The sequence below is a fragment of the Martes martes genome (assembly GCF_963455335.1).
Source record: "Martes martes genome assembly, chromosome: 12".
Classification (NCBI taxonomy): Eukaryota; Metazoa; Chordata; class Mammalia; order Carnivora; family Mustelidae; genus Martes; species Martes martes.
Window position 1 is genome coordinate 89,223,974 of NC_137900.1, and position 27,945 is coordinate 89,251,918.

At 47.2% G+C, this 27,945-nt stretch overlaps 1 protein-coding gene across 1 annotated transcript; it reads left to right on the top strand.

Annotated features, from left to right (window-relative positions):
• Positions 1-112: 112 nt before the first annotated feature.
• Positions 113-27,945, top strand: GLE1 (GLE1 RNA export mediator). The gene is made up of 16 exons (XM_080820832.1): positions 113-297; positions 3,778-3,999; positions 4,979-5,089; positions 8,953-9,101; positions 9,336-9,396; positions 9,647-9,907; positions 15,321-15,552; positions 16,730-16,842; positions 17,003-17,072; positions 19,349-19,491; positions 19,588-19,778; positions 21,790-21,919; positions 22,909-23,013; positions 24,624-24,706; positions 25,867-25,930; positions 26,750-27,945. The coding sequence occupies exons 1-16, from the start codon at positions 199-201 to the stop codon at positions 26,816-26,818; spliced, it is 2,103 nt and encodes a 700-aa protein (XP_080676958.1). The 5' UTR covers positions 113-198; the 3' UTR covers positions 26,819-27,945.

The window sequence follows — 27,945 nt, forward strand, 5'->3', positions numbered from 1 at the left end:
ATCAAACCCTATGCGCAAGCGCAAACGACGAGCGGGCGCGGCGCCGGAGGCGGGGCTACGCAGCCGTTAGGGGCGGGGTTGCGCTGCGCGGCTCCGAGCGCGTCCCGGAAGCGGAAGCTAGGGTCCGTTTCCGGGCGGCCGATTCGAGGACTTGTTTTGTCACAAGTGGAGACTCTGAAAAGCTCCCTTAGGTGGGCCATGCCGTCTGAGGGTCGCTGCTGGGAGACTCTGCAGGCGCTGCGCAGTTCTGAGAAAGGTCGACTCTGCTACCACCGCGACTGGCTGCTGCGGGGCGAGGTGAGCGGGGGCCCCGGAGTGGGCGGTGTCCTTCCGGCTCCTGGCCGCGGGACCCTGCAGTTCTCTAGCCCTCGGCAAGTCCTGCACTGGGAACACGTGCGTTTTTCTGACAACCCGCATTTGTTTCTGGACTCCCGTGTATGCATCTCCGTGTCCTCGAGTGTCTGCCTTCTCCTGCCTATACTGTCCTTTCAGGGAACTTCTCTTATGCCAAAGGTGCTCTTCTCTCGAAAGGCTTCGTTGCCACCCCCAGAGTTAGACCCCTCCGCTGTGCTGTGAAAGCAGTCCTCTCGGGGTCAGTCATGTACTGCACGTCTCTTGTGCTAGGAGATCCAGATTGAGCGGAGAACGATTGAAAAGACCAAAATTCTAGATGACATTGGGCAGACGGAAAGTTTAATGGGGGTGTGTCCCCTATACCTAGAATTTGCAAACCCAAACCCTAGACTGTAGGGCAGCGGACAAAGTTAAGGCATAGCTCCTGTACCCGAGTTGCTGATAATTAGTTACAGATAGGATGTTACCTGTCTCTTTACACTTATATGTGGGACAATTTTGAAGCATTTCCCTGTCTTTTAATATCGCTGGCAGTTTTAGGGAATACATGACTTGCATTCCGTGGCATGAATCCCAGTATGGGTCTGTTTGGTGTAGAGTCCCGCTGTGCATTTTTGACAGGAATACCATAGAAATGATGCTTGTTCTCAGCCATATCAGGAAGCACACATATGATGCAACCCATCCTAAGGCTGGGAATCCTAACCTTGATCACCTGGTCACTTGGTTACCTGCCAGATAACTGCACTTAAAATGCCTCATTTTTCCTTTTGTAACTGATTAGTATCTTTTGAGGAGGTAATCCAAGAGTACACTAGTATCCTTTTCCTAGTCAAACCTCCACCATTGGCATTCATTATTTCTGTTTGAATCAGTTACCCCTGTGAGGTAACCAAATGGCGTTTCTTTGATACCCACTGTTCCTTCTACACTTGCTAATTGGCATTCTACTGTTAGGAGGAGCTTTCTTTCCTCATGTTTAATGATTTATTTGTATCATCATGTATTCTTGGGTTCCTGTTTTATTCCATGAGTTGTAATCCATTACTTGTAAGCCTGTGTGTGTGTGTGTGTGTGTGTGTGTGTGTATTTTCATTGTGTCGGAAATGTGTCTTCAGGATAAACTCTTGAGACTTGGGATTGCTGGGTCAAAAGGTAAAGGTAGGTATCCCCCGCCCCCCATTACGGATGCATCAGATTGCCTTCCAATCAACAAAAGGTCGTGTCTTTTTGCCTCCAGCCTTGTCAATAGAATGTATTATTATACCTTTAATTTTTGATTATCTGATGGGTAAGAATGAGATCTCAGGATTGTGTTACAGTGCCTTTTGTAATTCAGATTGAACATTTTTTTCATATATTCAAGAGTCAGTTTTAATCTTTTTTTTTTTTTAAGATTTTATTTATTTGTCAGGAGAGAGAGAGAGAGCATGCGCACACACACAGACAGGGGGAGTGGCAGGCAGAGAGTGCAGCGGGCTCCCCTTGCTCAGAGGCCTGATGTGGGACTCATGCCAGGACCATAGGATCATGACCTGTGCCAAAGGCAGACGCTTAACTGACTGAGCCACCCAGGCATCCCATTGGGAGTCAATTTTATATATTTTTTTGTGAATTGATGGCTTATGCCTTCTGCTCATTTTTCTAATGGAGTTTTTCTTCACCCCAAATTTTACAAGTTCTGTATATGTTAGGGATAATAGTAGCCTTTTATCTATGATACATATTGGACATACTTTTTTTTTTTTTTTAAGATTTTATTTATTTATTTAACAGAGATCACAAGTAGGCAGAGAAGCAGGCAGAGAGAGAGGGAAGCAGGCTCCCTGCCGAGCAGAGAGCCCGATGCGGGACTCAATCCCAGGACCCTGAGATCATGACCTGAGCCGAAGGCAACAGCCCAACCCACTGAGCCACCCAGGCGCCCTGGACATACTTTTTTCTAGTTTGTCAGTTGACATTTTTTATGTTTCGGTGGTTTTTGTATGTGTGGTTTTATTGTTTTTACATTTGAAACTTTGGCCCTGTAATATATTTTGGTATGAGGAATGAGGAAAAGGGTGTTGTCTCAACATTATTTCTATTACATCTTGGAAATGAGTCCCATTACTTTATAAAGTGTGCATATAGCCTTTTTCCTTCTGTGTCTGGATTATTCTCCATGGATTGAATATCTTTTTATTGCACATGGGATGTGTGCCAGTGATCTAGATCAGTATCTCTCAGCTGCAGCATTATTGACACTTTGGTCTGAGCCAAATAATTCTTTGTTGTGAGGGGCTGCCGCTGCTGTCTTACGGTGTGGGATGTGTAACGGCATCCCTGGTCTCCACCGACTAGACGCCAATAATACCCTCCTAGTGGTAAAAAACAAAACAAAACAAAACAAAACAAAACAAAACCCTCCCAGTGGTGACAACAAAAAATGTCTCCAGATATATACCGGAGGGTGAAACTGATCCTGCTGGAGAACCACTGATCTAGGGGAAATAATGACTTAAAATTTTTGAGTAGTTCTTATGGGCCAGGTAGTCTTTTAAGCCACTTATTATTCATTTAATCCTCTCCAAATCTCCTGCGATGGATCCTTTATTGTTCGGTTTTAGAAGTGATGAAGCCTAGGCACAGAGGGGTTAGGTAACTTGCTCATGGTCACGCAGGTGAGTGAAATGCAGGGATGGAACTCAAGCTAAGAAAGGCTGGTTCCACACTCAGTGCTCTGAATTGCTGTTGTAGCCTTTCCCCATATTTTCTGGTCATATTTTCGTGACATTGAGTCAAGTTCTCAGCCAGAATTGCTGTGTATTTTGACTGCGGTGAAATAGTACAAGCTTCTCTGGTTTGAAGCGCTGTATGGCAGTTCCACAGAGATAGTAGTTAACTGGCAGAGTTGAGTCAGTTGTTGCACACATGTTAAAGGGAGGCTAGAACTTGTTTTATAGGCTTTCTATTATAAATCCCATTTGTTTTAAGGCATTGGCCTTTAGGTCAGTTACCACTTGTCCATGCCTATTGTTTTAAAAGATTTTATTTATTTATTTTTGCAAGACAGAGAAAGCCATGTCGGAGGCGAGGAGCAGGGGGAGAAGCAGACTCCCCGCTGAGCAGGGAGCCCCATGCAGAACTCCATCCCAGGACCCTGGGATCATGACCTGAGCCAAAGGCAGATGCTTCACTGACTGAGCCATTTCAGGCAGAAAGAGAGAGAAAGAGAGAGACGGAGAAGCAAGCGAACTACTTTCTCTTCGTCTCTGATTGTTCATACAATTAGAATGGGTCTTTGGTATGTGTGTGTGTACGTCTTTATTCAGGCCTTTGGTAGATTACCAGTAAGGCAGGTAGTGGGAAATAAGGACAAAATTATTTCTGATTGCTTGAATCAGTTGACATGCAAGCTGGGCTTCACCCTCTTCTTCTCTGTAGGATGTCTTGGAAGAATGTATGTCTCTTCCCAAGCTGTCTTCCTACTCCGGCTGGGTGGTAGACCATGTCTTACCTCACACACAAGAGAACCCACCTTCTTCTGAGACCTCAGCATCCTCTAGATCCGCTTCCGCCCTCGACCAACCTTCATGTGTTCCCGGATCTCCTGTCAGAACCCCTGCCTGCTCACCGTCCTCCTCAGCAACTCCAGATGGAGCCGAGGTAAGGTTTGTGTTCAGCGGGAGACGGCAGGCAGCGGTGGCCGAAAAGTTGAAGTTTAAGGGGTCCCGCTTGGTTCGTGTGGTGGCGGAGTGTGCGACTCTTGTTCTCAGGGCCGTGAGTTTGAGCCCCGCGTTGAGTGTGTTGATTATGGATGTGGGTTGGGATTGCCCCATCCAAGCCACCTCAGCACAAATGGACAGTATTAGAAGAAAGGGGGAAAATTAAGCAAAAACAAACAAAAAACTGTCCAAAGCAACAAGCCATTCATTGGTTTGTATATTGTTATATAAATATAATTTATATTTTTATTTCCTTTACTGAGGAAAACAATGAAAACAAGATCAACATCATGAAAAGCACACTGGTTCGTTCTTTTTTTTTTTCTTTTCCTAAGATTTTATTTATTTAAAATGAAACAAGATGGGATTGGGAGGGAGACAAACCATAAGAGACTCTTAATCTCACAAAACAAACTGAGGGTTGCCGGGGAGGGGGGAGGCGGGTAGGGAGAAGGTGGTTGGGTTATGGACAAATGGGGAAGGTATGTGCTATGGTGAGTGCTGTGAAGTGTGTAAAACTGACGATTCATAGACCTGTACCTCTGGGGCTAATAATACATTATATGTTAATTTAAAAAATTAATTAAAAATTATTTATTTATTTATTTGATAGCACGAGAGATTGAGGGAAGGAGGGAACATAAGCAGAGGGAGTGGGAAAGGGAGAAGCAGGCTTCCCGCTGAGCAGGGAGCCTGATGTGGTGCTTGATCCCAGGACCCTGAGATCATGACCTGAGCTGAAGGCAGATGCTTAATGACTGAGCCACCCAGGTGCCCCAGGCACACTGGTTCTAACCTAAATTGTTTTATTGTTCTTACGGTTATTACTCATAAGTAGGGATGTGGTTTTCATCTAGAAGGGATAACACTAAGTTTACCATCTAGAATGCTTAATTTTTCCTTTTTTTTTGTCTGTATAGGGCAAACATGAGTCCCGGCATACAGAACCTATGGTACTTCAGTCCTCCCGGGGGATCCAGGTGGAAGGCTGCATCCGGATGTATGAGCTCGTACACAGGATGAGAGGGACGGTAAGTGACCCATGAGGTCCGGCAGGCTTGACCTGAGGAAGCCATATGTCAGCGCAGTTCTGCAGGCATCATGGATGTCTACCTCGTGCTAATTGTCCTGTCGCCAGTGCTGGTAGCTCCTGATTCATTTGGGGAGATAGTGTAACGTAGCAGTCACAAGGGAGCTCTCTGAAGGGAGATCTGGGTTCACATCGTAGCTCTTCTAGGATTTACATATGACTTCAAGAAAATTACTTAGACTTTCCTGGCTTCCATTTACTTCTTCAGAATTTGAAGATGATCTGGGGCTATCAGGTAAGGTTATACTGAGAAGATGGATTGTAACAGCCTCCTGAGGAAAGAAAAACAGTACTTTAATAATTTATTTGACTTTATTATTTTTTCATATTTTGCCAATAAAAATTCGAAAGATTTTAATTCCCAAGTCTTTTGAGAAAACAACATTAAGGCAACAGAAATTGGAACACCAAATTCATAAATTTAACAACAAACCAATATAATTGCGTTACATAAAGTAATCCATTTATTATAGGCTAGCAGTGTTTCAAATGCCATAGGTCCGGGCCCCACCGGCTGCGGTGTTCATGCAGGAACCACAGTGCCAGCATCCCACAGCTCGTCCTTTCATCTTGCTTTTGCCACAGAAGGAGCACGTGTACTTGGCATGTGCTGGTTTGTTTCAATCTTCTCCGCCATTTTCCTGAGGGAGGCCCCATAACCGCTCCCGTGTTTACGGAGGATTCCAACCCTCTGGGTGCCTTTGCCATGTCATGACCAACTAGATCTGAGCCCAAAGAACTGACTTTATTATTTTTTTAATTAGAAAAGCAATGCATGATTTTGTAAACATTCCACAGATGACATGAGTTTATAAAGTGCAAGTCTTCTAGCATCTGCCCTCTATATTCATTCATTCATTCATTCATTCACTGAGTCAACCAATAGTTGTCAAGCTGTCATGTGCTTGCTGAGCACTTAGATGCTGTTGTCTAGAGAAAATACTGAGCAAAGCAGACACGAATCCAGGCCCTCGGCATCTACACTGGGAAGGAGAGATAGGAGTAAATGAGAGAAATAAGTACAAAGTAGGTAGAAGCCATTGTACTCTGAACGAAAGGCGATGGCTGCTTCCACTCGGGTGGTAGCAATGTGCACAGTGAGAAGTGGGTAGATCCTGGATAGGAGGGGCCCTTTCAGCTGAACACTTGCGTCCTTCATCTCTGGGAAAGTTTTTCCCCTTTGATTGGTTTGTCTTCCTTTCCATTTCCTTGTTTCTTTCTGGGAACTTTTATTAGTCAGAGATGGGCTCTCCTAGATTAATTCCCTATTTCTCCTATTCTGTCTCTCATTTTCTTTTTGTCTTTCTCTGTCTTCCAGAAGATTTCTTTATTTTATCCCTCCATTGTCATTTGAAAAGACATGTGTATATATATATATTTTTTTAAATGATGAGTTTTTTCTTATTCTCCACTTGTTCTTTTTTCAGAGCATTTTATTCTCATATCGTACTAGAGTCCCTTTTTTCAGATTTAATTGTGTTCCTTGAAATAGCTGTTTCTTCTAGAGTCATTATTTTCCAATTGTTCACCTTGATCTCCTAGGGTACAGAGTTTCCTCTAATAGCTGAGGACCTTCCTTTGCCAGGGGTTGGACCAAGGCTTCCAGGTGCATAGTCAGGAGCAAGATTATCATGCTTTCGGGCTTCCTGAGTGTCCACTTTCCTAGGATATTGTTCTGAAACACCAGCCTCCATGCTAGACGGTCTAGTTATCTCCGGACAGGTTTTTCATTTTCTTATATGGAAGAACTCTGCATGTTTTGGGGGTGGGAGTATGTGTGATCGTGTAATAAATCACCCTCAGACTTGTGGCTTGCCACCACCACTGGCATTTCATCACTGTCTTTCACGTTTCTGGAGGTCAACCCGCTCCACTGGGTGGTCCTCACTTAGAGGCCATGCAGTTGCAGTGGCTGGGGCCAGAGTTCTTTCCGCGGCTTCCCCCGCCACCGGGGTAGCAGTTGAAGTGAGCTGTTGGCTGGAACGTCTGTCCTCTCCCCATGGCAGGGCTTCCTCATAGCATGGCGGTCGGGTTCTGAGAGCAGGCATCCTAAGAAATACTGGCCGAGTCGTGTGGCCTTTTATAACCTGGTATTGGAAGTTGTGTAACATTCTTTCTCTTTCCCGTGCTCTCTTGGTCAAGGCAGTCTTGAAGCTCTGCTCAGGTTGAAGTGGAGGAGATGGGAGAGTGTCCGAGAATGCGCAGATCTCTTTTTAAATCATTACACAGAATGCAACAGTAAAAACAAATCAAGCACAAAATGGGCTAACGTAGAGGTACTTTGCTGAAGATACAGGCAAAGAAGCACATGAGAAAGATATTTAAAAAAAAATCATTACAGCACACGTGCCTCACTGTTGGCTGTTCCGATCTCATGATCTCAGGGCTGGGGTAAGGGCTGACTATTTTGTCCACAAACACTCAGCTGTTTCTGCTTTCAGCCCCATGAACCCCGCCGGATTTCAGTCCTGGCATTTCCCCCGTCTGGAGCCTCTTTGAGGTTCTGCTAGGTTGGCTCTCTCCCCAAGGGGCGTAGCCCGCTTGTGTGTGCGCGCGTGCAAGTGCGTGCGTGTGTGCGTCTTCACGTTTTCTCAGCCCTGCTCTGTCAGTCCACATGCCTCCGCAGAAACTTTCTGTCTTCCAGAAGCGTGTTGAAAGTTTTTCCCTGCTGACGAGCCCATGTGCTCTCTGTTGTTGAGTCTTTTTTTCCTTCCCAATTCTCTGTTTACACCGAGGCTCAGAGGCGAGGTTATGTATGCTTGTGGTCGCTTTGCATTCTTGCACTGGAAGCTTTAAAATAGGATAACGTAGTGTCTTCACAATACATTTTGCTGTATCTTCATCCCAGTATGTAGAGCAGCTCATGCTGTTTGAAGGCTGCCGGGTGTTCTTAGTCCGACCGACTGTCATAGGTTTAGTCAATCCCGGGTTAATTTATTTTTTTTTAAATTTTATTTTTAAAGATTTTTATTTATCCGTTTGACAGAGAGAGATCACAAGTAGACAGAGAGGCAGGCAGAGAGAGGGAGGGAAGCAGGCTCCCCGCTGAGCAGAGAGCCCAATGCGGGACTCGATCCCAGGACCCTGAGATCATGACCTGAGCCACCCAGGCGCCCAATCCCAGGTTAATTTAAATTATTTTAAATTTATTGCCGTCATCCGCAGGGCCTCTGTGAGCATCCTGTACATGTATCTTTTACGTGCTTGCAAATATTTCCTCAGGATAAATTCCTAAAATTAAACTAGTGTCAAATGATTTATGCACTCTAACTTTTGATAGTTAAAATGTCAACGTCACCCTTAAAAACCATGCGAGAGTACTCTCACGAGTGGTGAGTGGGATACCTGATGCCCTTAGGAATAGAGGAAGGGGACTTTCCTACGTGGAGGTGGGGGAGGAGGTGGAGGCAGAGACGATAAGGTAAGGAAAGGAGTGAGGTAGGAATGGGCACAGCATGTTTATGGACTCCGAGTGAGGATTTCTGCCGGTCCCTGGAACCCTCATCAGCACGCACAGGGTGGAGGCATAGACGCGCGGGGCTGTTTGACCCCGTGTTGGTAGATACGTGTTCATTCTCGGCGGGTGCCAGAGTGACAGGAACCGAATGGGGCAAATTGGAGGAGCTTTCCCAAACAGCTGAGTGTAAACATCCGCCCAGAGGGGAGGCGCAACTCGAGTGTAGCTTCTGAGAAGTAAGCAGCTGGCTCCGTGCCCTTGAGTGTCTCTGGAGCCAAGGAGCGGCGGGAGGGCAGTCCCCGTGGGTGAGCGAGCGAGCGGCGGAGAGCGGGTGCCGATCCTTCCAGGAGGGCCTGCGGCAGTGGCAAGAGGAGCAGGAGAGGAAGGTGCGAGCCCTCTCCGAGATGGCATGTGAGCAACTGAAGCGCTTTGACGAGCGGAAGGAGCTACAACATCATAAGGAGCTCCGGGACTTCCGGGAGGTGATGGAGAAGAGGTAAGCGGGGCCGTCCGCGCGCGCTCAGCAGCACCTCTCGCCCCGCACAAAACCCAAAGGGAGAGAGTTGGGCTGCTTCTGAGGCCTGAAATGTCCAAACAAAAGAGCCAGAGAAGCTTCTAACTGAGAACGATGACCAGTGCATCACGAAGAGAAGGAAGGCTTTCAGGAGAGGGGAGCTAAGACGTTTTCGGGAAGCACGCCTGACTGCCCTTCCTGCCCTTTCTTGAGCAGCTCCAGAGAGGCCCTGGGCCACCAAGAGAAGCTGAAAGCCGAGCATCGTCACAGAGCGAAGGTCAGAGCTTGGGAGAATCCATCTGGGTGTTTCCGGGTCTGGCTCTAACCTGCCCAGAGTCAGGTTTTAGCCAACCTGCGTGGAGGACCTGGCCCAGATCGCGCCTCCACGGGGCTCACCTTGGGCCGTTCTCTTCCAGTTCTGGGCCCAGCTGTGAACATACGGAACCCCCATAAGGCTTGGGGGGATGTAGAAAGAGAAGGCCCAGGGGCGCCTCAGAGAGGGGTTAACCGGACCGCCCTTTCTGTAGATTCTCAACCTGAAGCTGCGGGAGGCGGAGCAGCAGCGGCTGAAGCAGGCGGAGCAGGAGCGGCTGCGGAAGGAAGAAGGCCAGGCCCGCCTGCGGAGCCTCTACGCCCTGCAGGAGGAGGTGCTGCACCTCAACCAGCAGCTGGACGCCTCCGAGGCCCAGCCGCACGGAGACCTGCTGAAGCTCGACCCGTCCGCCCTCCGGACCCGAGGCAACCAGCTGTGCGGCCTTGTCTCGGGGATCATTCGGGCCACGTCTGAGGTGAGGGACGTGGAAGAGGGACCTGGAGGAGATAATCCTGGTTAGCATTTCATCTTTCTTCCCTGAGAAGGAGTCTGTGTGTGGGGGGAGTTATCCCCATCCCAAATTGGACTCCTGTGCATACTAGGTGTCCTGTCTTAGGGTAGACGAATCATTATTTATTCTGATTGCGAAATAGTGGCGTTCGTTCCGTCACGTTTTATTGAACACCTGCAAAGCTGTGGTGAAAGTTAAAACCTCACAGGAGTGTGCATTGCTTTTCTCAGTTAGCATTGTATTTTGAACGCATAATTATGATAACCATTAACGATATTTTGATGTTTTTAATTAAAGCAGTATTAAAAACTGCAACTATCGCTGTGACACGTAGAAGTTGTCGGAATTGGACATTTCCCACATTTAATCATGCCAAATCATTCGAAAAAAAAGTGCCTACTGTTGAACACTTAGGTTTTGTATTTATACTATCATGCATAGCACTGTAGTGCTATCATTTTTTTTTAAATTTTTTTTAAGATTTTATTTATTTATTTGACAGAGATCACAAGTAGGCAGAGAGGCAGGCAGAGAGAGAGAGGGAGAAGCAGGCTCCCTGCTGAGCAGAGAGCCCGATGCTGGGCTCGATCCTGGGACCCTGGGATCATGACCTGAGCCGAAGGCAGAGGCTTTAACCCACTGAGCCACCCAGGCGTCTCTGTAGTGATATCATTTTATATATGTCTTGTATTTCTTTGAGAAAAGTTCCTAGAAATAGAATTACTTGGTCAGAGAATTTTAAGGTTCTTGATTCTTACCCAAAACTTGTACCAATTCATATATATATATATTTAAGATTCTGTTTATTTATTTGACAGAGAGAGCAAGAGAGGAACACAAGCAGCGAGAGTGGGAGTGGGGGAACCAGGCTTCCCACTGAGCAGGGCTCGATCCCAGGACCCTGAGCCACCCAGGCGCCCCACTTTTTTTTTTTTTTTTTTTTTAAGTAGGCTCCATGCCCAGCGTGGGGCTTGAACTCATGACCCCAAGATCAAGAGTCATCTGCTCAGTTGACTCTACTGAGCCAGCCAGAGTCTCCCCCCTGCAATTCACATTTTTATGAATTGTATGTTCTTTTTTTTTATTCAAGATTTTATTTATTTTGACACAGAGAGAGATTGCAAGTAGGCAGAGAGAGGGGGAAGCAGGCTTCCTGCCAAGCAGAGTCTGATGTGGGGCTCGATCCCAGGGCCCTCGGGCCCCGAGATCATGACTTGAGCCAAAGGCAGAAGCTTAACCCACTGAGCCACCCAGGTGCCCCATGAATTGTATGTTCTTGCCCTTAGTTCATATTTCTACCCGAGTTTTTGTTTTAAAAATCCAGCTGATAAGTGTCTACATATTAAGAACTTTATGCATTTATCATATTTGAGGCAGAAGTTTATTTTTATAGTTTATCATTCCCTTTGAATTAGCTTTATAGCTTTTGTTTACCTTTCCTTTTGTAAAATTTCAAGCCTACAAGTCTTTTTCAAGCTTTCAAGCCTAGAACAGCAGCATGAGCCCTTATGTAACCATTCCCCGGCTTGAGCAAGAATCAACACATGGCGGTCTTGTTTCATCTCTCCTTCCAGCCGCACGCCCTCTCCCGAATGGCTTTATGATGATTCTCAGACCTAATTACTTTATCTGGGAAACTACTTTGTATCTCTAAAAGATAAAATTCTTTGCTCACATAACCAGAATACTAATATCACATCTGAAAAAAGCGATAACTTTTTTTTTTAAACCGATAACTTTTTTTTTTTTTAAGATTTTATTTATTTATTTGACAGAGATCACAAGTAGGCAGAGAGGCAGGCAGAGAGAGAAGGGGAAGCAGGCTCCCTGCCGAGCAGAGAGCCCGATGCGGGGCTTGACCCAGGACCCCGAGATCATGACCTGAGCCGAAGGCAGAGGCTTTAACCCACTGAGCCACCCAGGCGCCCCTGAACCGATAACTTTTACGACCAAATATCTAATCAGTGTTCAAATTCTTCCACTTGTCTAAAATTTTTTCCTAAGATCTTATTTATTTATTTGAAAGAGAGAGAGAAAGAGCGTGCACATGCTCCAGCAGGGGGAGGAGCAGAGGGACAAGCAGACTCCCCGCTGAGCATGAAGCCCTGCGATCAGACCTGAGCCGAGGTCAGACGCTTAATCAACAGCCACCGAGACACTCCTGTCTCAAATTTTTTAACAGTTGGTTGGAACGTTACCATTTACACAAGGTTCAGCCTTTTGGTTTTTGTCTCTTAATTAAGTCTTTTAATCTCAAGACTCCATATCCCTTATTTCTTTTTCCTTGTCATTTAATTATCAACGAATCTGGATCATTGGTTCTATAAAATTTCCTACATTCTGGGAAACTCCAGAATGCAATTGCTAACCCTAACCCTGTGGTATATTGTATTAGGTTTCTTTATTGTCTGTATTTTCTGTGAACTGGTAACTGGAGGACAGTGCCATCCGACAGAACTTTCTGTGGTGAGGGAAATGCTCCATATTTATGTTTTGCGACATAGTAGCCATTAGCAATTTGGAGCTGCTGATGACTTAAAATATGGCTACTCTGCCTGAAGAACTGAATTTAAATTTTAAAAAATTTTAAATTAGGGGTACCTGGCGGAGAGTGCCTAGGTGCCTCGGTCATTAGGCATCTACCTTTAGCTCAGGTCATGATCCCAGAGTCCCGGGATCAAGCCCCGCATCGAGCTCCCCGCTCAGTGAGGAGCCTGCTTCCCCCTCTCCTTCCCCCTCTCCCGCTCCCCCTGCTTGTGTTCCTGTTCTCGTTGTTGTCTCTCTCTGTCGAATAAATAAATACAATCTTAAAAAAAGGGGGCATACTTGGCTGGCTCAGAGCATGTGACTCTTGCTCTCAGGGTTATGAGTGCAAGCCCTGTGTTGGGTGCGGAGATCACTTAAAAATAAAATATTTAAAGAAAAGAAAGTGAATACAGGGGGCACCTGGCTGACACCGTCATAAAAGCATGCTACTCTTGATCTGGGTAGATGGGTGGCTCAGTCGGTTAAGCGTCTACCTTCGGCTCAGCTCATCTTAGAGGGCTGGGATCGAGCCCACATCAGGCTCCGTGCTCACCCAGAGAATCTGCTTTTCCCCTCTCCCTTTGTCCTTCCTCCTACTTGTGAGCCATCTCTCTCTCTCTCTCAGATAAATCTTTTTTGAAAAAAAGTTATCATTTCAGGGGCGCCTGGGTGGCTCAGTGGGTTAAAGCCTCTGCCTTCGACTCAGGTCATGGTCTCAGGGTCCTGGGATTGAGCCCCGTATTGGGCTCTCTGCTCGGCAGGGAGCCTGCTTCCTCCCTCTCTCTCTCTGCCTGCCTCTCTGCCTACTTGTGATCTCTGTCTGTCAAATAAATAAATAAAATCTTTAAACAAAAAAAAAGTTACCATTTCAGATCAGTGGGGACAAGATTAATTAGAATTGTAAAAGTAAAGATTAGGGGCACCTGGGTGGCTCAGTCGGTTTAATGTCTGCCTTTGGCTCAGGTCATGATCTCAGGGTCCTGGGATTGAGCCCTGCACGGGGCTACCTACTCAGAGAGGAGCCTGCTTCTCCCTTTGCCCCTCCCTTCTTGTGCTTTCTCTCTCTTACACTCAATCTCAATAAAAAAGTAAAAATCTTTTTTTTTTAAAGTAAAAATCTTAAAAAAAAAAAAAAAAAAGAGGGATGCATGGGTGGCTCAGTAGGTTGTCTGTCTTCAATTCAGGTCATGGTCCCAGGGTTCTGGGATTGAGCCCTGCATCAGGCTCCCTGCTCAGCAGGAAGCCTGCTTCTCCCTCTCCTGTTCCCCCCTACTTATGCTCTCTCTCTCTCTGTCAAATAAAATAAAATAAAAAATAAAGATTAAATTTGTACCATTCTTTCATCTAACTCCGTAATCTTTGTCAAAGAGACAAACTGAAATAAATCATGTTCAGTGAAAAAAATCTAGGTGAATGTTTGAATTATGTTAAGGTGTGGAGGCATAGCAATGAAAACAGAAGTCATAATGGGAACGATCAATAGATAAGAGTACACAAAACTGAAAGACATGTCATAACTTAGGAAACGTTAGTAACATTTATAGCAGACCAAAATTTAATGTCCTCGTTCAGAGCGAGCTCTTAAGATCTATGGGAGAAACGGTAAATAAATCACTCTCTACCTCCATTCCACCAACAGGAAGATGAGCAAAGGACAGGACAAGCAGCTGTAAAAGGAGAAGTATAATTGGTAAATTTGAAACTAAGTGTTTTTTTTGTTTTGTTTAAGATTTTATCCATTTGACAGAGCACACAAGCAGGGGGGAGCAACAAGCAGAGGGAGAGGGCTCCGTACCTCCGCCAAGCAGAGAGCCAGATATGGGACTCCATCCCAGGACCCTGAGATCACAACCCGAGCCGAAGGCAGATGCTCAACTGACTAAGCCATCTAGGTGCCCCCTGAAATTAAGTGTAAAAATCACCATTAATATATGGAATGCAAATTAAAACACAGTATCGGGGTACCTGGGTGGGTTAAGCCTCTGCCTTGGGGTTAGGTCTTGATCTCAGGGTCCTGGGATCGAGCCCCGCATCGGGCTCTCTGTTCAGCAGGGAGCCTGCTTCCCCCTCTTTGTCTGCCTGCCTCTCTGCCTACTTGCAATCTCTGTCAAATAAATAAATAAAATCTTTAGGGGCACCTGGGTGGCTCAGTGGATTAAAGCCTCTGCCTTCAGCTCAGGTCATGATCCCAGGGTCCTGGGATCGAGCCCCGCATCAGGCTCTCTGCTCAGGAGGGAGCCTGCTTCCCGCCCCCACCCCAGCTCTCTCTCTGCCTGCCTCTCTGCCTACTTCTGATCTCTGTCTGTCAAATAAATAAATAAAATCTTAAAATAAATAAATAAATAAATAAAATCTTAAAAAAAAACAAAACAGTATCATTTTTTTAAAAGATTTTGTTTATTTATTTGAGAGAGAGCGTGAGAGGGGGAAGGATCAGAGGGAGAAACAGACTCCCTGCTGAGCAGGGAGCCTGACTCGGGACTCGATCCTGGGATACCAGGATCATGACCTGAGCCAAAGGCAGTTGCTTAACCAACTGAGCCCCCCAGGGGTCCCAAAACACAGTATCATTTTTATCTAGACTACTGTCACAAACTTGTAAAACGTTACCCCAGCCAGTGTTGGTGAGAGCATGGAAGAATCAGTACTCGGGTGTGTCTGTGGGTGTGACGGTAAATCGGTTATTACCTTTAAGAAAACAGGAGACAGTAGGCATCAACATGTTGCACGCGGGCACTCCACTGGTACAGCAGTTCCAACTCAGAAATCATCGGCTCGTGTGTGAGCTGTGGTTCGGCTTTGCAGGTGCCTAGAGAAGGGAGACTAAGCCCTCCCTCTGTCCCCCTGACAGAACGGCTTTCCCACAGCAGAGGACCAGGCTGTGGCGGAGAGAGCCCTGCAGGAAATGCGGGACCTCCTGACAAGCTTGCAGCAGGAGATTGCCAGGGCCTGTGAGGACAAGAGGAGGCAGGACGAGGCGGCGGCCCGAGAAAAGCGGCAGGAGTCAAAGATGCAGCAGGGGCCGGAGGTCCCCAGAGAGGCCCCAGCTCCCAGCCAGGGCCCAGGAGGGAAACAGAATGAAGGTGGGTGCTGCCGTGGATACCGTCCTTTCATCCAGAATGTGAAAGGAAACAAGCATGTGTTTAAATACGGTGCTAAGCTTCAGGACGAGATACCAGAACTCATATAAGGTAAAATTTACTACTGAATTTTTACTGAATTTACATGCAGACGGGTTGATGTGGAGCCAGACGCTTGCCATGGGGACTTGAAATTATGTATCTTTCTGGTAGATGTATTATCCTGGGTTTTGCTGCTCTGAGGTTTTTGGGTTGGGGTTTTTTTGGGGTTTTGTTTTTTTCTTTAAGATTTTATTTATTTGAGAGAGAGTATAAGCAGTGGGAGCTGCAGGCAGAGGGAGAAGCAGACTCCCCGCTGAGCAGGGGGCCTGATTCGCAACTTGATCCCAGGACCCTGGAATCATGACCTGAGCCGAAGGCAAACACTTAACTGACTGAGCCACCCAGGCATCTCAACTGCTCTGAGTTTTTAAAATAATGTAACAATCACTTTTCGGCCTTCTAAGTGTAAAGTAAATATGTACACAATAGATGCTCATTTAATACATAGGAGCGGATCAGTATAGCATAATGGTTGAAGGCTGGCTTTGGAGCCAGATCCATGGGAATGTAGTTTTTCTACTTCCTGGCGATGTGACATTGGCAAATTAACCTTTCTACACTTACTTCCTTATCTAGAAAACAAAGATAATAATGGTATCTACTTCGTAGGGTTATTGTGACAATGAAAACAATTAATATCTATCAGCTGATGAGAACAGTGCCTGGCTCATATTAAATGTTTGCTGAAGGGGCGCTGGGCTGGCTCAGCAGAAGAGCGTGCAGCTCTTGATCTCCGGGTCATGGGCTCGAGCCCTACACTGGAGGTAGAGATTGCTTAAATAAATATATATTTATATATTTTTAAAAGTGTTCAGTGGGGGCACCTGGGTGGCTCAGTCATTAAGTATCTGCCTTCAGCTCCGGTCGTGATCCCAGGGTCCTGGGATTGAGCCCCGTATCGGGCTCCCTACCTCCATGGGAAGCCTGCTTCTCCCCTCCCACTCCCCCTGCTCATGTTCCCTGACTCGAGTGTCTCTCTGTGTCAAATAAATAAATGAAATCTTTACTAAACAAATAAACAAACAGATAAACAGTATTCAGTGAATGCTAGCTCTTACGAAAGCCTCTCTTTTCTCAGACCTCCAGGTGAAGGTACAGGACAGTACGATGCAGTGGTACCAGCAGCTGCAGGACGCTTCTAGTCAGTGCGTGTTGGCCTTTGAGGAACTGACCAACAGCAAAGACAGTCAGGTAGGGAGGGCTGTAGATCGGGAACCCTCCGGGCCTGGTAGTTCTGTAAACAGCCTCGTGTCCCAAAGGAATGTCGCTAGCGTGTCACATTCCATAATCCTCCTGGCATCTAATCAGCCCTTCCAAACACTGCCTGCCTCTCCCCGTTCTCTCCTGGCAGGTCAAAAAAATAAAGATGGACCTCCAGAAGGCCGCCACCATCCCAGTGAGCCAAATCTCCACCATTGCAGGTTGGTCAGAGGAGTTAGGAACGTGGCCCGCCGCTTCACTTTGTTCTTTCTTTTAAGACTCCAGATCTACTCCTCTGTAAGGTTCCTGTGGACAGAGTCTGTTCAAACAGGTGACATTGGATCAGGCATGTATGAGTTAGGTCTTACTCTCCTTTGTTTCTTCTTCAGCACGTAGAAGGTACTTGTTACACGTTGGTTGCCTAGCTTTTTATAAATAAGCTGCATGTTAACAGTAAATTCTTTGGGAAGGCTCTTACGTGATGTTGAAAATCCCTGCTGAAGACATCGCTCCAGGAACCTAGGATGTGACTCGCCTTCTTTGCTTTTGTCCTATGACATTAGCTTGTCCAAGTTCGAAACCTGCCTTCATACTTTAGAAAGTCTTCCTATTCTCTCCGGAGACTGAGCTTTCGAGAGTGAGAACTAGACAGGGGCAAGACCCTTCTTTCTCTGGTTCAGAAACAGTGGTTGGTTTCTCTCGAGCTCTAGATGTGGAAGCCTCCAGCCTCCAAGCCGTGCGGCCCGGTGGCTGGGAGGCGTGAACAGCGGAATAGCTGCTCTGACTTAGCCTGGGTCCTCGTTCCCCTGACTCGCTCGTTGCCTAGAATGTGTCGACAAGTTGCAGTTCTTGCCCATGGTAGGGGCTATGACAGAAATTACGTATCACTCTGCTGCCTGAAAGTTCTCTCCAGATCAGGGCAAGGTACAAATAAATAAACATGAATCACTTTCAAGACTTTATTTATTTTTTATTTTTTATTTTTTAAAGATTTTATTTATTTATTTGACAGAGATCAAAAGTAGGCAGAGAAGTAGGCAGAGAGAGGAGAAAGCAGGCTTCCTGCTGAGCAGAGAGCCCGGTTTCGGGGCTCGATCCCAGGACCCTGGGATCATGACCTGAGCCGAAGGCAGAGGCTTTAACCCACTGAGCCACCCAGGCGCCCCCACTTTCAAGACTTTAAAGTGCCATTTCCTTTGCTCACAGCATCAATGAGGGCGAACTTGACGTGACAGCCAGGCCACCCCCTGACTCCTCTCCTCAGGCTCCCCAGTCCTGTTTCATTCTTCACTTCTGAGCAGGTCCGAGTTTTGTTGATCTGCACTTACTGTACGTTTCCTACGTTCCCTTCGTCTGCACCATCACAGTTAAGTCCTTGAAGAGCCAGAGGCAGACATGCTCTGGAGTCAGGGCCCCGTACGTGCTGAGGACAGAGAAGGAGATGGTCTGACTCCTGCTTCTCGAAAGGCAGACACCCATGAGTGGTTAGATTTGGAGCAGAATTTAAATGTCTCCGGTGCTGGTGTGGCATATGGGATGTGGGAGGCCATGCCATGCAGAGGGTTGGGAGCTGACTTTCCTAACTGGAGCAGCACAGAGAAGGGGGCTGATGGGAAATTTTGGTCCTTTGAAACCATCAGGAAAGTAGTACAGAAGTGTGACTTAGCAGGAGTGGGAGCTGCTATTTTGGTATCTCAGTAAGGTTTGAGTAATGAAGACCAATTTAGATCTGCTTAGGCCCCAAAAAAGGCATTTATTCTAAAGCTACAGGGGTATTTCTCAGAACCTGCTGGCAGGAATGGGGCTGGGTCTCAGCAGCTAGAAACCTTAGGAACCTTTTTTCTCTTCTTCCCTCTGCACATCTCGGATCTTATGAGGTAGACCACTGTTCTTCGGACCACTTGGCAGGTGCAGGGGTCTGGTGTTCGTGAGCACGTGTGTAGCCGGGCCAGCCACTTCCAGGAGGTGACTCAGTCGCTAGCTGATTGGCTCAGCTGGTCACTCCTCGTCAAACCGTAGCCAGTGTGGGGCTGGGGCGCACAGCCACCACAAGCCCACCTCAGTGTGTCTGAGGATGGAGGGAGGCTGGTCCCGGGGAAGGGGGAGTCACTGAGAGCTGAGAAGATCCTTTAGAAAGGTTTTCCCAGAGATACAAATGACTCCTCTAGAGATGTCGGCCACAGCCCATGGGATCTGTAGCCATTGCACACCTGTTTCCGTACCACTTCCCGCTCTGTTCGGTGTGTCGGTTTCAGAAGGCGTTCATTCCCAAACAAGGAGCTCCTTTGAAATGGCACCACGTTTCATGCACTTGTACACCCCAGACAGCACGTATTTTATTTGCGTGTCATATAATTTTCTGCAGTGGTATTTTTGCTTCAGGTTCTGACTTTTTGGGGGGCTGCACGGCTGGATTTTCGTGGAGGCCTTCTTAATGCAATGATGAGAAGCAGAGTGGTCTGTAGTAGAGTCTTTTAACCGACTTTGTCATACTCAGGCTCAAAGCTGAAGGAGATCTTCGACAAGATCCACAGCCTGCTCTCTGGAAAACCCGTCCAGTGTGGCGGGCGCTCCGTGTCTGTCACCCTGAATCCACAGGGCCTGGACTTCGTGCAGTACAAGCTGGCAGAGAAATTTGTGGTGAGAAACCTTGTTGCCAGAGGTCTGGGGAGAGGCTGGTGTGCAGCCTTTAAGCTTCTCTCCCTGGTAACTAAAGTCCTGTCTCTGCTCCCGCAGAAACAAGGAGAGGAGGAGGTAGCCTCTCACCATGAGGCAGCATTCCCCATCGCGGTCGTGGCGTCCGGAATCTGGGAGCTGCACCCCAGAGTGGGCGACCTCATTCTCGCTCACCTCCACAGGAAGTGCCCCTACTCTGTTCCCTTCTACCCGGCTTTCAAGGAGGGAATGGTGTTGGAAGACTACCAGAGGTGAGGTTGTTTTTCTCCTCACTCTCCTCAGGGTGAATGAAATGTAAATAAAACTGGGGCTTGAAAGTGCCTGGGTGGCGCAGTCGGTTAAGCACCTGACTCTTGGTTTCAGCTCAGGTCACGAGCTCAGGGTCGTGGGAGGCTGGGCACCAAGTCTGCTTGAGACTCTCTCTCTCCCCTTTTGCCCTTCCCCTTGCTTGTGTGCGTGCTCTGTTTCTCTCTGTCTAAAATATAAATGTGGGGCGCCTGGGTGGCACCCCAGTGGGTTAAGCCTCTGCCTTCAGCTCAGATCATGATCTCAGGGTCCTGGGATGGAGCCCCTGTATTGGGCTTTCTGCTCAGCGGGGAGCCTGCTTTCCCCTCTCTCTGCCTGCTTGTGATCTCTCTTTCTGTCAAACCAATAAATAAATAATCTTAAAAATATATATATATATACACACACACACACACACACATATATATATATATATATATATATATATAAATGAATAATCCTAAGAAAAAAATGTACTGGGGTTCATTCTCCTTCATTTCACAGCTCCTCATACTTACCTGGAATGTTCTCTCAGAGAATCCAGTGTCTTTCATACAGACTGGCTGCTTTGGGATTTTGTGGATTCAGGTGCAATAATTGGTATAGAAGAACACTGAATCCAGGATCCAGGGGCTTTAGAATTGTGCCCTGCTTCATCATTTAATGATGTGCAAAATGTCCAATCACTAAAGCTCTGTGAGCATCATTTTCCTTATTTGCAAACAGGAGTAATGATGTCCATCAGTCCTGTGACTTTGGGGCGCCCGGCTGGCTCCGTTGGTGGAGCGTGTGACTCCGGATCTTGGGGTTGTGAGCCCAAGCCCCATGTCAGTGCAGAGATTGCTTAAAAATGGTTTTTAAAAAATCCTGTGAGTTTTCCTTGTGGGACTTACGTGATACATAGATATGATTGCCCGTATGTGTGCTTTGTAAACAAAGTATTCTGCAGAGATAACGATCTGTAGTAAAAATAATGATACGTAGTAAGAATAATGTTAAAAAGGGGCGCCTGGCTGGCTCAGTCGGTAGAGCATATAATCTTGATCTTGGGCTTGTAAGTTTGAGCCCTCTGTTGGGCCTAGAGCTTACTTTAAAAAAAGAAAAAATAGGGGCGCCTGGGTGGCTCAGTGGTTTAAGCCTCTGCCTTCAGCTCGGGTCATGATCTCAGGGTCCTGGGATCGAGCCCCGCATCGGACTCTCTGCGCGGCGGGGAGCCTGCTTCCCCCTCTCTCTCTGCCTGCTTCTCTGCCTACTTATGGTCTCGATCTCTGTCAAATAAATAAATCTTTAAAAAAATAAAAAATAGGGGCACCTGGGTGGCTCAGTGGGTTAAAACCTCTGCCTTCAGCTTGGGTCATGATCCCAGGGTCCTGGGATCAAGCCCCGCATCGGGCTGTCTGCGCGGCGGGGAGCCTGCTTCCCCCCAACCCCTCTCTGCCTGCCTCTCTGCCTACTTGTGATCTCTGTCTGTCAGATAAATAAATAAACCTTTAAAAAAATAAATACACAAATAAGAAAAAAGAAAAAAAACATAGAAGCATGTGGTTGGCTCAGTTGTAGATTATGTAGCTATTCAATCCAGAGATGGAGAGCTCAAGCTCCACATTGGGCACGGAGCCTACTTTAAAAGACTAATATTGGGGCCCCTGGGTGGCTCAGTCAATTAAGCATCTGCCTTCCACTCGGGTCATGATCCTGGGGTCCTGGGACTGGGCCCCGGCTCTCCGCTCAGCAGGGAGTCTAATGTCTCCCTCCCTCTGCCTCTCCCCTTGCTTGTGCTCTCTTGCTCTATCTCTCAAATAAATGAAATGTGTAAAAAGAATAAAAAAATAAAAGACTACTACTGCTAATAATAATAATAATAGTAATAATGCTAAATGTTACAGTACTAGATTGTTCCTTTTAGCCATAAAAAGCCAGTGATTTGTCATACCCTCGCTTTGGCCTTATCACATTGAATCTGTTCTTCCCACGCAGGATGCTCGGCTACCAAGTGAAAGACTCCAAAGTGGAACAGCAGGACAACTTTCTAAAGCGCATGTCTGGGATGATCCGACTCTACGCCGCCATCATCCAGCTCCGGTGGCCGTACGGGAGCCGGCAGGAGGTAGTGGAGACGGCCTGCTCTCCCAGGGAGAGGTCAGACCGTATTTGTGTATCTTGTCCCCCGGGCCTGTTGCCCTTCTTGCCGCGGGGGCGGCCTCATTACACGAGAACTTCATGTGTATCACGGCCCCCTTGGTATGCTTTAGAGAAGTTGATGTTGAGTGTTAGGAAACTTGGACCAGCAAAGCTATTTGTTCAAAAACTGACTTAGTTGAGCCTTTAAAGAACTGAGTTTGTAAGCGCGTCTGTCTGTTGCAAGCCAGTCATTAAGTTTAGAAGATTCTATTGGAAGAGGAGTGCTCTAAATGATACAGTATCAGGTGTTGTTGTTGTTGTTATTTAAGTAAGTTCTAGGCCCAGCATGGGGCTCGATCTCATGACCCTGAGACCCAGAGTCACGTACTCTATCGACTGAGCCAGCCAGGTGCCCCAGTTCAGTGTCATTTTAGACCTGGTTGGTGCCTCATGTCACAGATGAGCAGATGGGGTCTCAGCGAACTATAGGGACACATACTGCCAGTGACAGAGCCACAGCTGGGGTGCAAGGCTTTGACCTGCTAGCCCAGTGCTTTACTCAAAGGATACAGATGAGAGACCTGGAGAAGTGAAGTACTTGGGGACCTAAAGAGAAGGGATCGTAAGTGGATCGAATCCAAGTTTTTACCGTGTACCTGCTGTGTCCCATTCTGTGCTAAGGGTACCAAGAATAATAAGTAAAATGTCTGTACAGGTAACTGTTGGGATCCCTGAAACCAAAGCTGCCACATGGGGACTAGGGGTTCCTGTAACGAATGGGTGGGTTCCAAGGTGTTGGTTGGCACATTTGAAAACAGAATTTGTTCGTCTTGTGTTGTTTCCGCCCTGTGGCATGTGCTTAATTTCAATGATCTGGGGGTCCATGTCACTTAGTAATGGCTGGAAGATAACCTTGGGGGTTTAGATCTCTGGATACAATGAGATCAAATCGTGACCAAGTGTCTCCCCTCCCAGATTCATCCTCATGGTTTAAATCATGGCTGGCGCTGGTTGGCACAAATCTTAAATATGGAACCCCTGTCAGATGTGACAGCCACCCTCCTCTTCGACTTCTTGGAGGTATGTAATGCGGTTACCACACGAGAGAGACAGTGGTTGAAGCAGCCTTCGGTCACTACGAGACCTGCATCGGTAAACAGTACGGAAACAGAGGCTGATGGTCAGCAGCATTAGGACCCAGTGTCACACATTTTCCCCGAGTGCTAAAGACAAACCTAGCTTTCGGGTTTTCTTCCCCTTATGCTTTCTTTCTTTCTTTTTTTTTTTTTTTTTAAGATTTTATTTATTTGACAGAGATCACAAGTAGGCAGAGAGGCAGGCAGAGAGAGAGGAAGGGAAGCAGGCTCCCCACGGAGCAGAGAGCCCGAAGTGGGGCTCGATCCCAGGACCCCAGGATCATGACCTGAGCCAAAGGCAGAGGCTTTAACCCACTGAGCCACCCAGGCGCCCCTCCCCTGGTGCTTTTTTGTCTGTGTGCTTGTCTTCTTATTATAAAGAAGAAAATATATGTACATCCTAGCATAAGCAGAAAGGGACATTTGTTTTAGGGATAGAGAACTGACTCCCAGAACCAAGGGTAGAATGTACAGTCAGTTGTCATGTGGGCCTAGAACCAGAAACTAGAATGTTACCAGGTACCTAGAGTCTCTCTGGGGCTAGTGGTCCTTCCTGTGCTCTCCCTGCAGGCTTCCTCAGTCTTTCTCTAGTTCTCTGTGCACAGTGGAGACGATGGCCATCCTGGGCTATGGCCCTCTGCTTCAGTGTGGCCACCCAGTGTAGTGCAACTGTCATCCCCTGTTTGTGATCTCTCATTCCTGGGAAAACAAGTCTGATCAGCTAGCTTGGGTCAGGTCTCTCCCTCGTCCAGAAGGTTCTTTACAGTCCTGTCTGCCCATGAGGGGCCACCACTATAGGATGAGGGTAAGGGTTTCTGTGGAAAGGAGACATTTCTTAAAGGTTAAAGACTTGGAGCACATTCCATAACAGATCTGGGCTGTCGAGCCAAGAATGCCAAATGCTTCCGTTCACCTTAGAGTTCCTGAAGTCACACGTCATGAGCAGAGATCATGAATAAATTTGAGAACATGGTAATGTTCTGTATGTTCTGCTTACTATGGCTGGGAGGAGTGCCATGCCTTCAGAAAGCTTTTTTTTTTTTTTTTTTTTTTTAAATTTTTTTTTTTTTTTTTTAAATTTATTTGTTAGAGGAAGCGAGCGAGCACAGGCAGACAGAGTGGTAGGCAGAGGCAGAGGGAGAAGCAGGCTCCCCGCCGAGCAAGGAGCCCGATGTGGGACTCGATCCCAGGACGCTGAGATCATGACCTGAGCCGAAGGCAGCTGCTTAACCAACTGAGCCACCCAGGCGTCCCAGAAAGCTTTCCATTCAGTAGAATCAAAGAAGAATAAATAAGTTGGACTCACATTTTCCAGTTTGCTAAAATACCTGGCTACTTGGCTGTCTGGTGTAATGGAGGTGTTACCGTATACAGAGAAATGCTTCAGAACAAGGTTAGATCTTTCCATTTATTCCTTTGCAGAGCTAGCTGCGTGGCACTGTGGCTGAAATTCTTGGTAGGAGTAAAAGGCAAAGGGCTGGTGTGCTGTACGGGTCTCTCGCGTGAGCGTGAGTTTGCATTCTCTGCTCTGACGGCGCCTGTCTCTTCCTGTAGGTGTGTGGGAATGCCCTCATGAGGCAGTACCAGGTGCAGTTCTGGAAGATGATACTTCTCATCAAAGAAGACTACTTCCCCAGGTATGTGGCACATTGAGTAGACAACGTGGGATTCAGTGGGTGAAACACGTGGCGTCAGAGGCCCCTGCGCGCTGTGACATGCTGGGTTTGACTCTAGATGCACCTGTAGTACGTGTGACGTCATCTCTTCTCCTTCTCCTCTTTGACATTTGAATAAATGCTTTCAAACTATAATGAGGGTCTTTTAAGTTTTTTTTTTTTTTTTAAGATTTTATTTATCTGGGGTGCCCAGGTGGCTCAGTGGGTTAAGCCTCTGCCTTCGGCTCGGGTCATGATCTCAGGGTCCTGGGATCAAGCCCCCCATCGGGCTCTCTGCTCAGCGGGGAGCCTGCTTTCCCTTCTATCTCTGCCTGCCTCTCTGCCTACTTGTGATCTCTCTTTCTGTGTCAAATAAATAAATAAAACCTTTAAAAAAAAAAAGATTTTATTTATCTGACACAGAGACACAGTGAGAGAGGGAACACAAGCAGAGGGAGTGGGAGAGGGAGAAACAGGCTTCCCACTGAGCGGGGAGCCCGATGTGGGATTCGATCCCAGGACTCTGGGATCATGACCTGAGCCGAAGGCAGATGCTTAATGACTAAGCCACCCAGGCGCCCGAGTCTCTTAAATGTTTATTAAATATATATATATTAAATATATACTAAATATAAATAATAAAAATGTTAAAAATAAAAAATGAATTAAGAAGATCTGGGTTATAGATACCTGACGTTTCTTTTACTCTGTTTTTTTCCAAACTTCCCAGCTAATCTGGGATGGTGATTACATGCAGGCATGAATTAACCCAGAGAATCCATCTTCCTTAATAAATCAGTTTCTGCAGCTGTTTGCTTGACGCTGTCATGGCATTTGCCTTTAGGTACCCTTCTCATTCCTCTCAACACCCTGGCATTTCAGCTGGGGGAGAGGCCTTGGCAGCACCCATCCTGCCTGATCGCAAAGACCTTGGAAAGGAACGTCCTCTCTTCTCCTTTATCCCTTGGTTTGAAAAGAAGCCTGAGACCCTTTGGAAGAATGACAGCATCGTTAGTCCAGAAGCCATCTCTCTGAGTCATTCGATCTACCCCTTCCTCTAGGTCAGCAGTGTCCCGAACTCCTCTCCAAGAGGGGAGTGGGAATCACAGCTGTGATCGTGTATCTTCTTCCTCTCACTGTAGGATTGAAGCCATCACAAGCTCAGGACAGATGGGTTCCTTCATACGTCTCAAGCAGTTCTTAGAGGTAAGATGGCCTCAGACCAACACATTCTGAGCTTCTATGGACTTCTAGGCTCTCGGATTGCAGTCTTCCTCTTGATTATTTTATTTTATTTTATTTTAGTCATCTCTACACCCCACATGGGGCTCAGACTCAGCCCCGAGATCAGGAGTCACCTGCTCTCGTGACTGAACTAGCCAGTCGCCCCCCCTTGGTGTTTTTGAACTCTGCTTTTTTGGTCCATGATTCCCCCTTCACCTTAAGGGGCGGCATTTCATCTTCTTCTCATGTGCCGCCGACCGTGCTGCCTGAGGGGAGGCTGCCTTAGGGATGAATGAAATGTCCCGAGTGAGTCTGGAGTCACTAATACATTTCTTGCTCGCTGGCTGAGGCTCCTTCCTCAGTCTGTTTGGGGGAACTGGGAGGTTTGCTCCCTCTTCTCCGTGAGAACAAACCACACTTTCGGCCGGGCTCCTCCCGTTTCCTCCCGCTTGCTGGAAACTAGACGCTCAGTTTGACCAACAGCCTGGAAGCCTGTGGTAGGTCTGCCGGGACAGCCCCCTGACTTCCCCGTAGCCTGAGTGGGCAGAAGGCAGGCGAGAAGGATGAGGCAGGGCTGCAGGGGACGGGGCGGCGCAGCGGAACCGGCGGCCTGGCCTTGGTCCCCTGCTGTGGTTCACACAGAGGCAGAAGCCTCCTGCCTGGCGTTGGTCTCACTCCTCCCGCTGCTGACTGCTGCTCGGATGACTTAAGCTTGTTGTCCCTCAAAGCTTCTTTCAAATGCTCGATGTCGGGAGGAGCGTACCCAGAAAATCACTGTTTTCTCCATCTTTCCCTGACCAGAAATGTTTGCAGCGCAAGGAGATTCCTGTCCCCAAGGGCTTTCTGACTTCCTCCTTCTGGCGTTCCTGACGACCCTCCGTCGCCCACCATCACTGTTTTGTTTGAGAGGGACAATAATAAAGCAACTGAAAACAGCTGTATGTGGGAGAAGTCATGTCAGATTTAGAAGTCCACCAATGTATTTGTACCTGGCGCCTCGGAGAGGAGACTTTTCAGGGTTCCCTAAATCTTGGGGGTCTCTTCAAAGGCTGAAGGCTCTTTAAGGGGTCCCCGTGGCAGAGTAAATGGCATTAACGTTTCTCATTTCTGAAGTATGGTGAGGAGCGGTTTAGTACTTGGTCTAATCCTTCATCCCTTTTGTGTCTGGTGTCTTTCAGGAAGTGCATAGTCCTTTGACCATTTCCCTCTGAGCAGAAATGAGCCCGCGCCTTCCACTGCACCCGCCCCCGCCCCCAAGTCGTGCTGTTCTGCTCAGAGTATGGTTAGTGGTCGAGGCCCACATTCTCGCATGCAGCTCCCAATGTGGTGGTTGTGCCTTTCTCAGCTCGTGAAGTCGTTATAAATTCAGAGGAAATGCCTGATGTAGACAAAGATTAAGTCCCAAATTGTATCAGAAATAGTTTAACATCTGGGACTAGGACCGTTGATACATGTTATGTTGAAAAGGACACACTGTTGGTCCTTTTAATTTGGAATTTGGGCCCTGGACGGCTAGGGATGCATGAATCAAGGATGGCGAGGGGGGAGTGGGGGTGGTGGTGTTTGTTTTTGAATTTGGATGAAGACAGGCCGAGATGGGCTTGCAGCATTACACCTGAGCCCAGCATCTACGAGCAATGAGACGGGGGTTAAATAAAATAAAGGTGTTTGAGAGGACTTGGGAACTGCTTTAGAATTGTTGACATGTCCTGAGTAAAGAGCGATAATAGATTCGCCTGACTAAAGCTGCTACAGAAATTCAGAGCTTGGCTGTTCAGAAAAGAATTGAGGTTTGTTTCAGGAGAGACGCACCGTCTTTTGTACAACACGCAGCAGCTGTGGATCTACTCTGTACTACGTGTCGTCTGCGGGGAGGTATTCCGGGGGGCGGGGGGATCCCCTGGTACTCTTGAGTGGCTTGAACTGACACATTCTGTGAATCGTTGGCTCTGGTGCCAAAAAAAACAAGGAATAAAGCTTGATTTTTAAAAACCCGT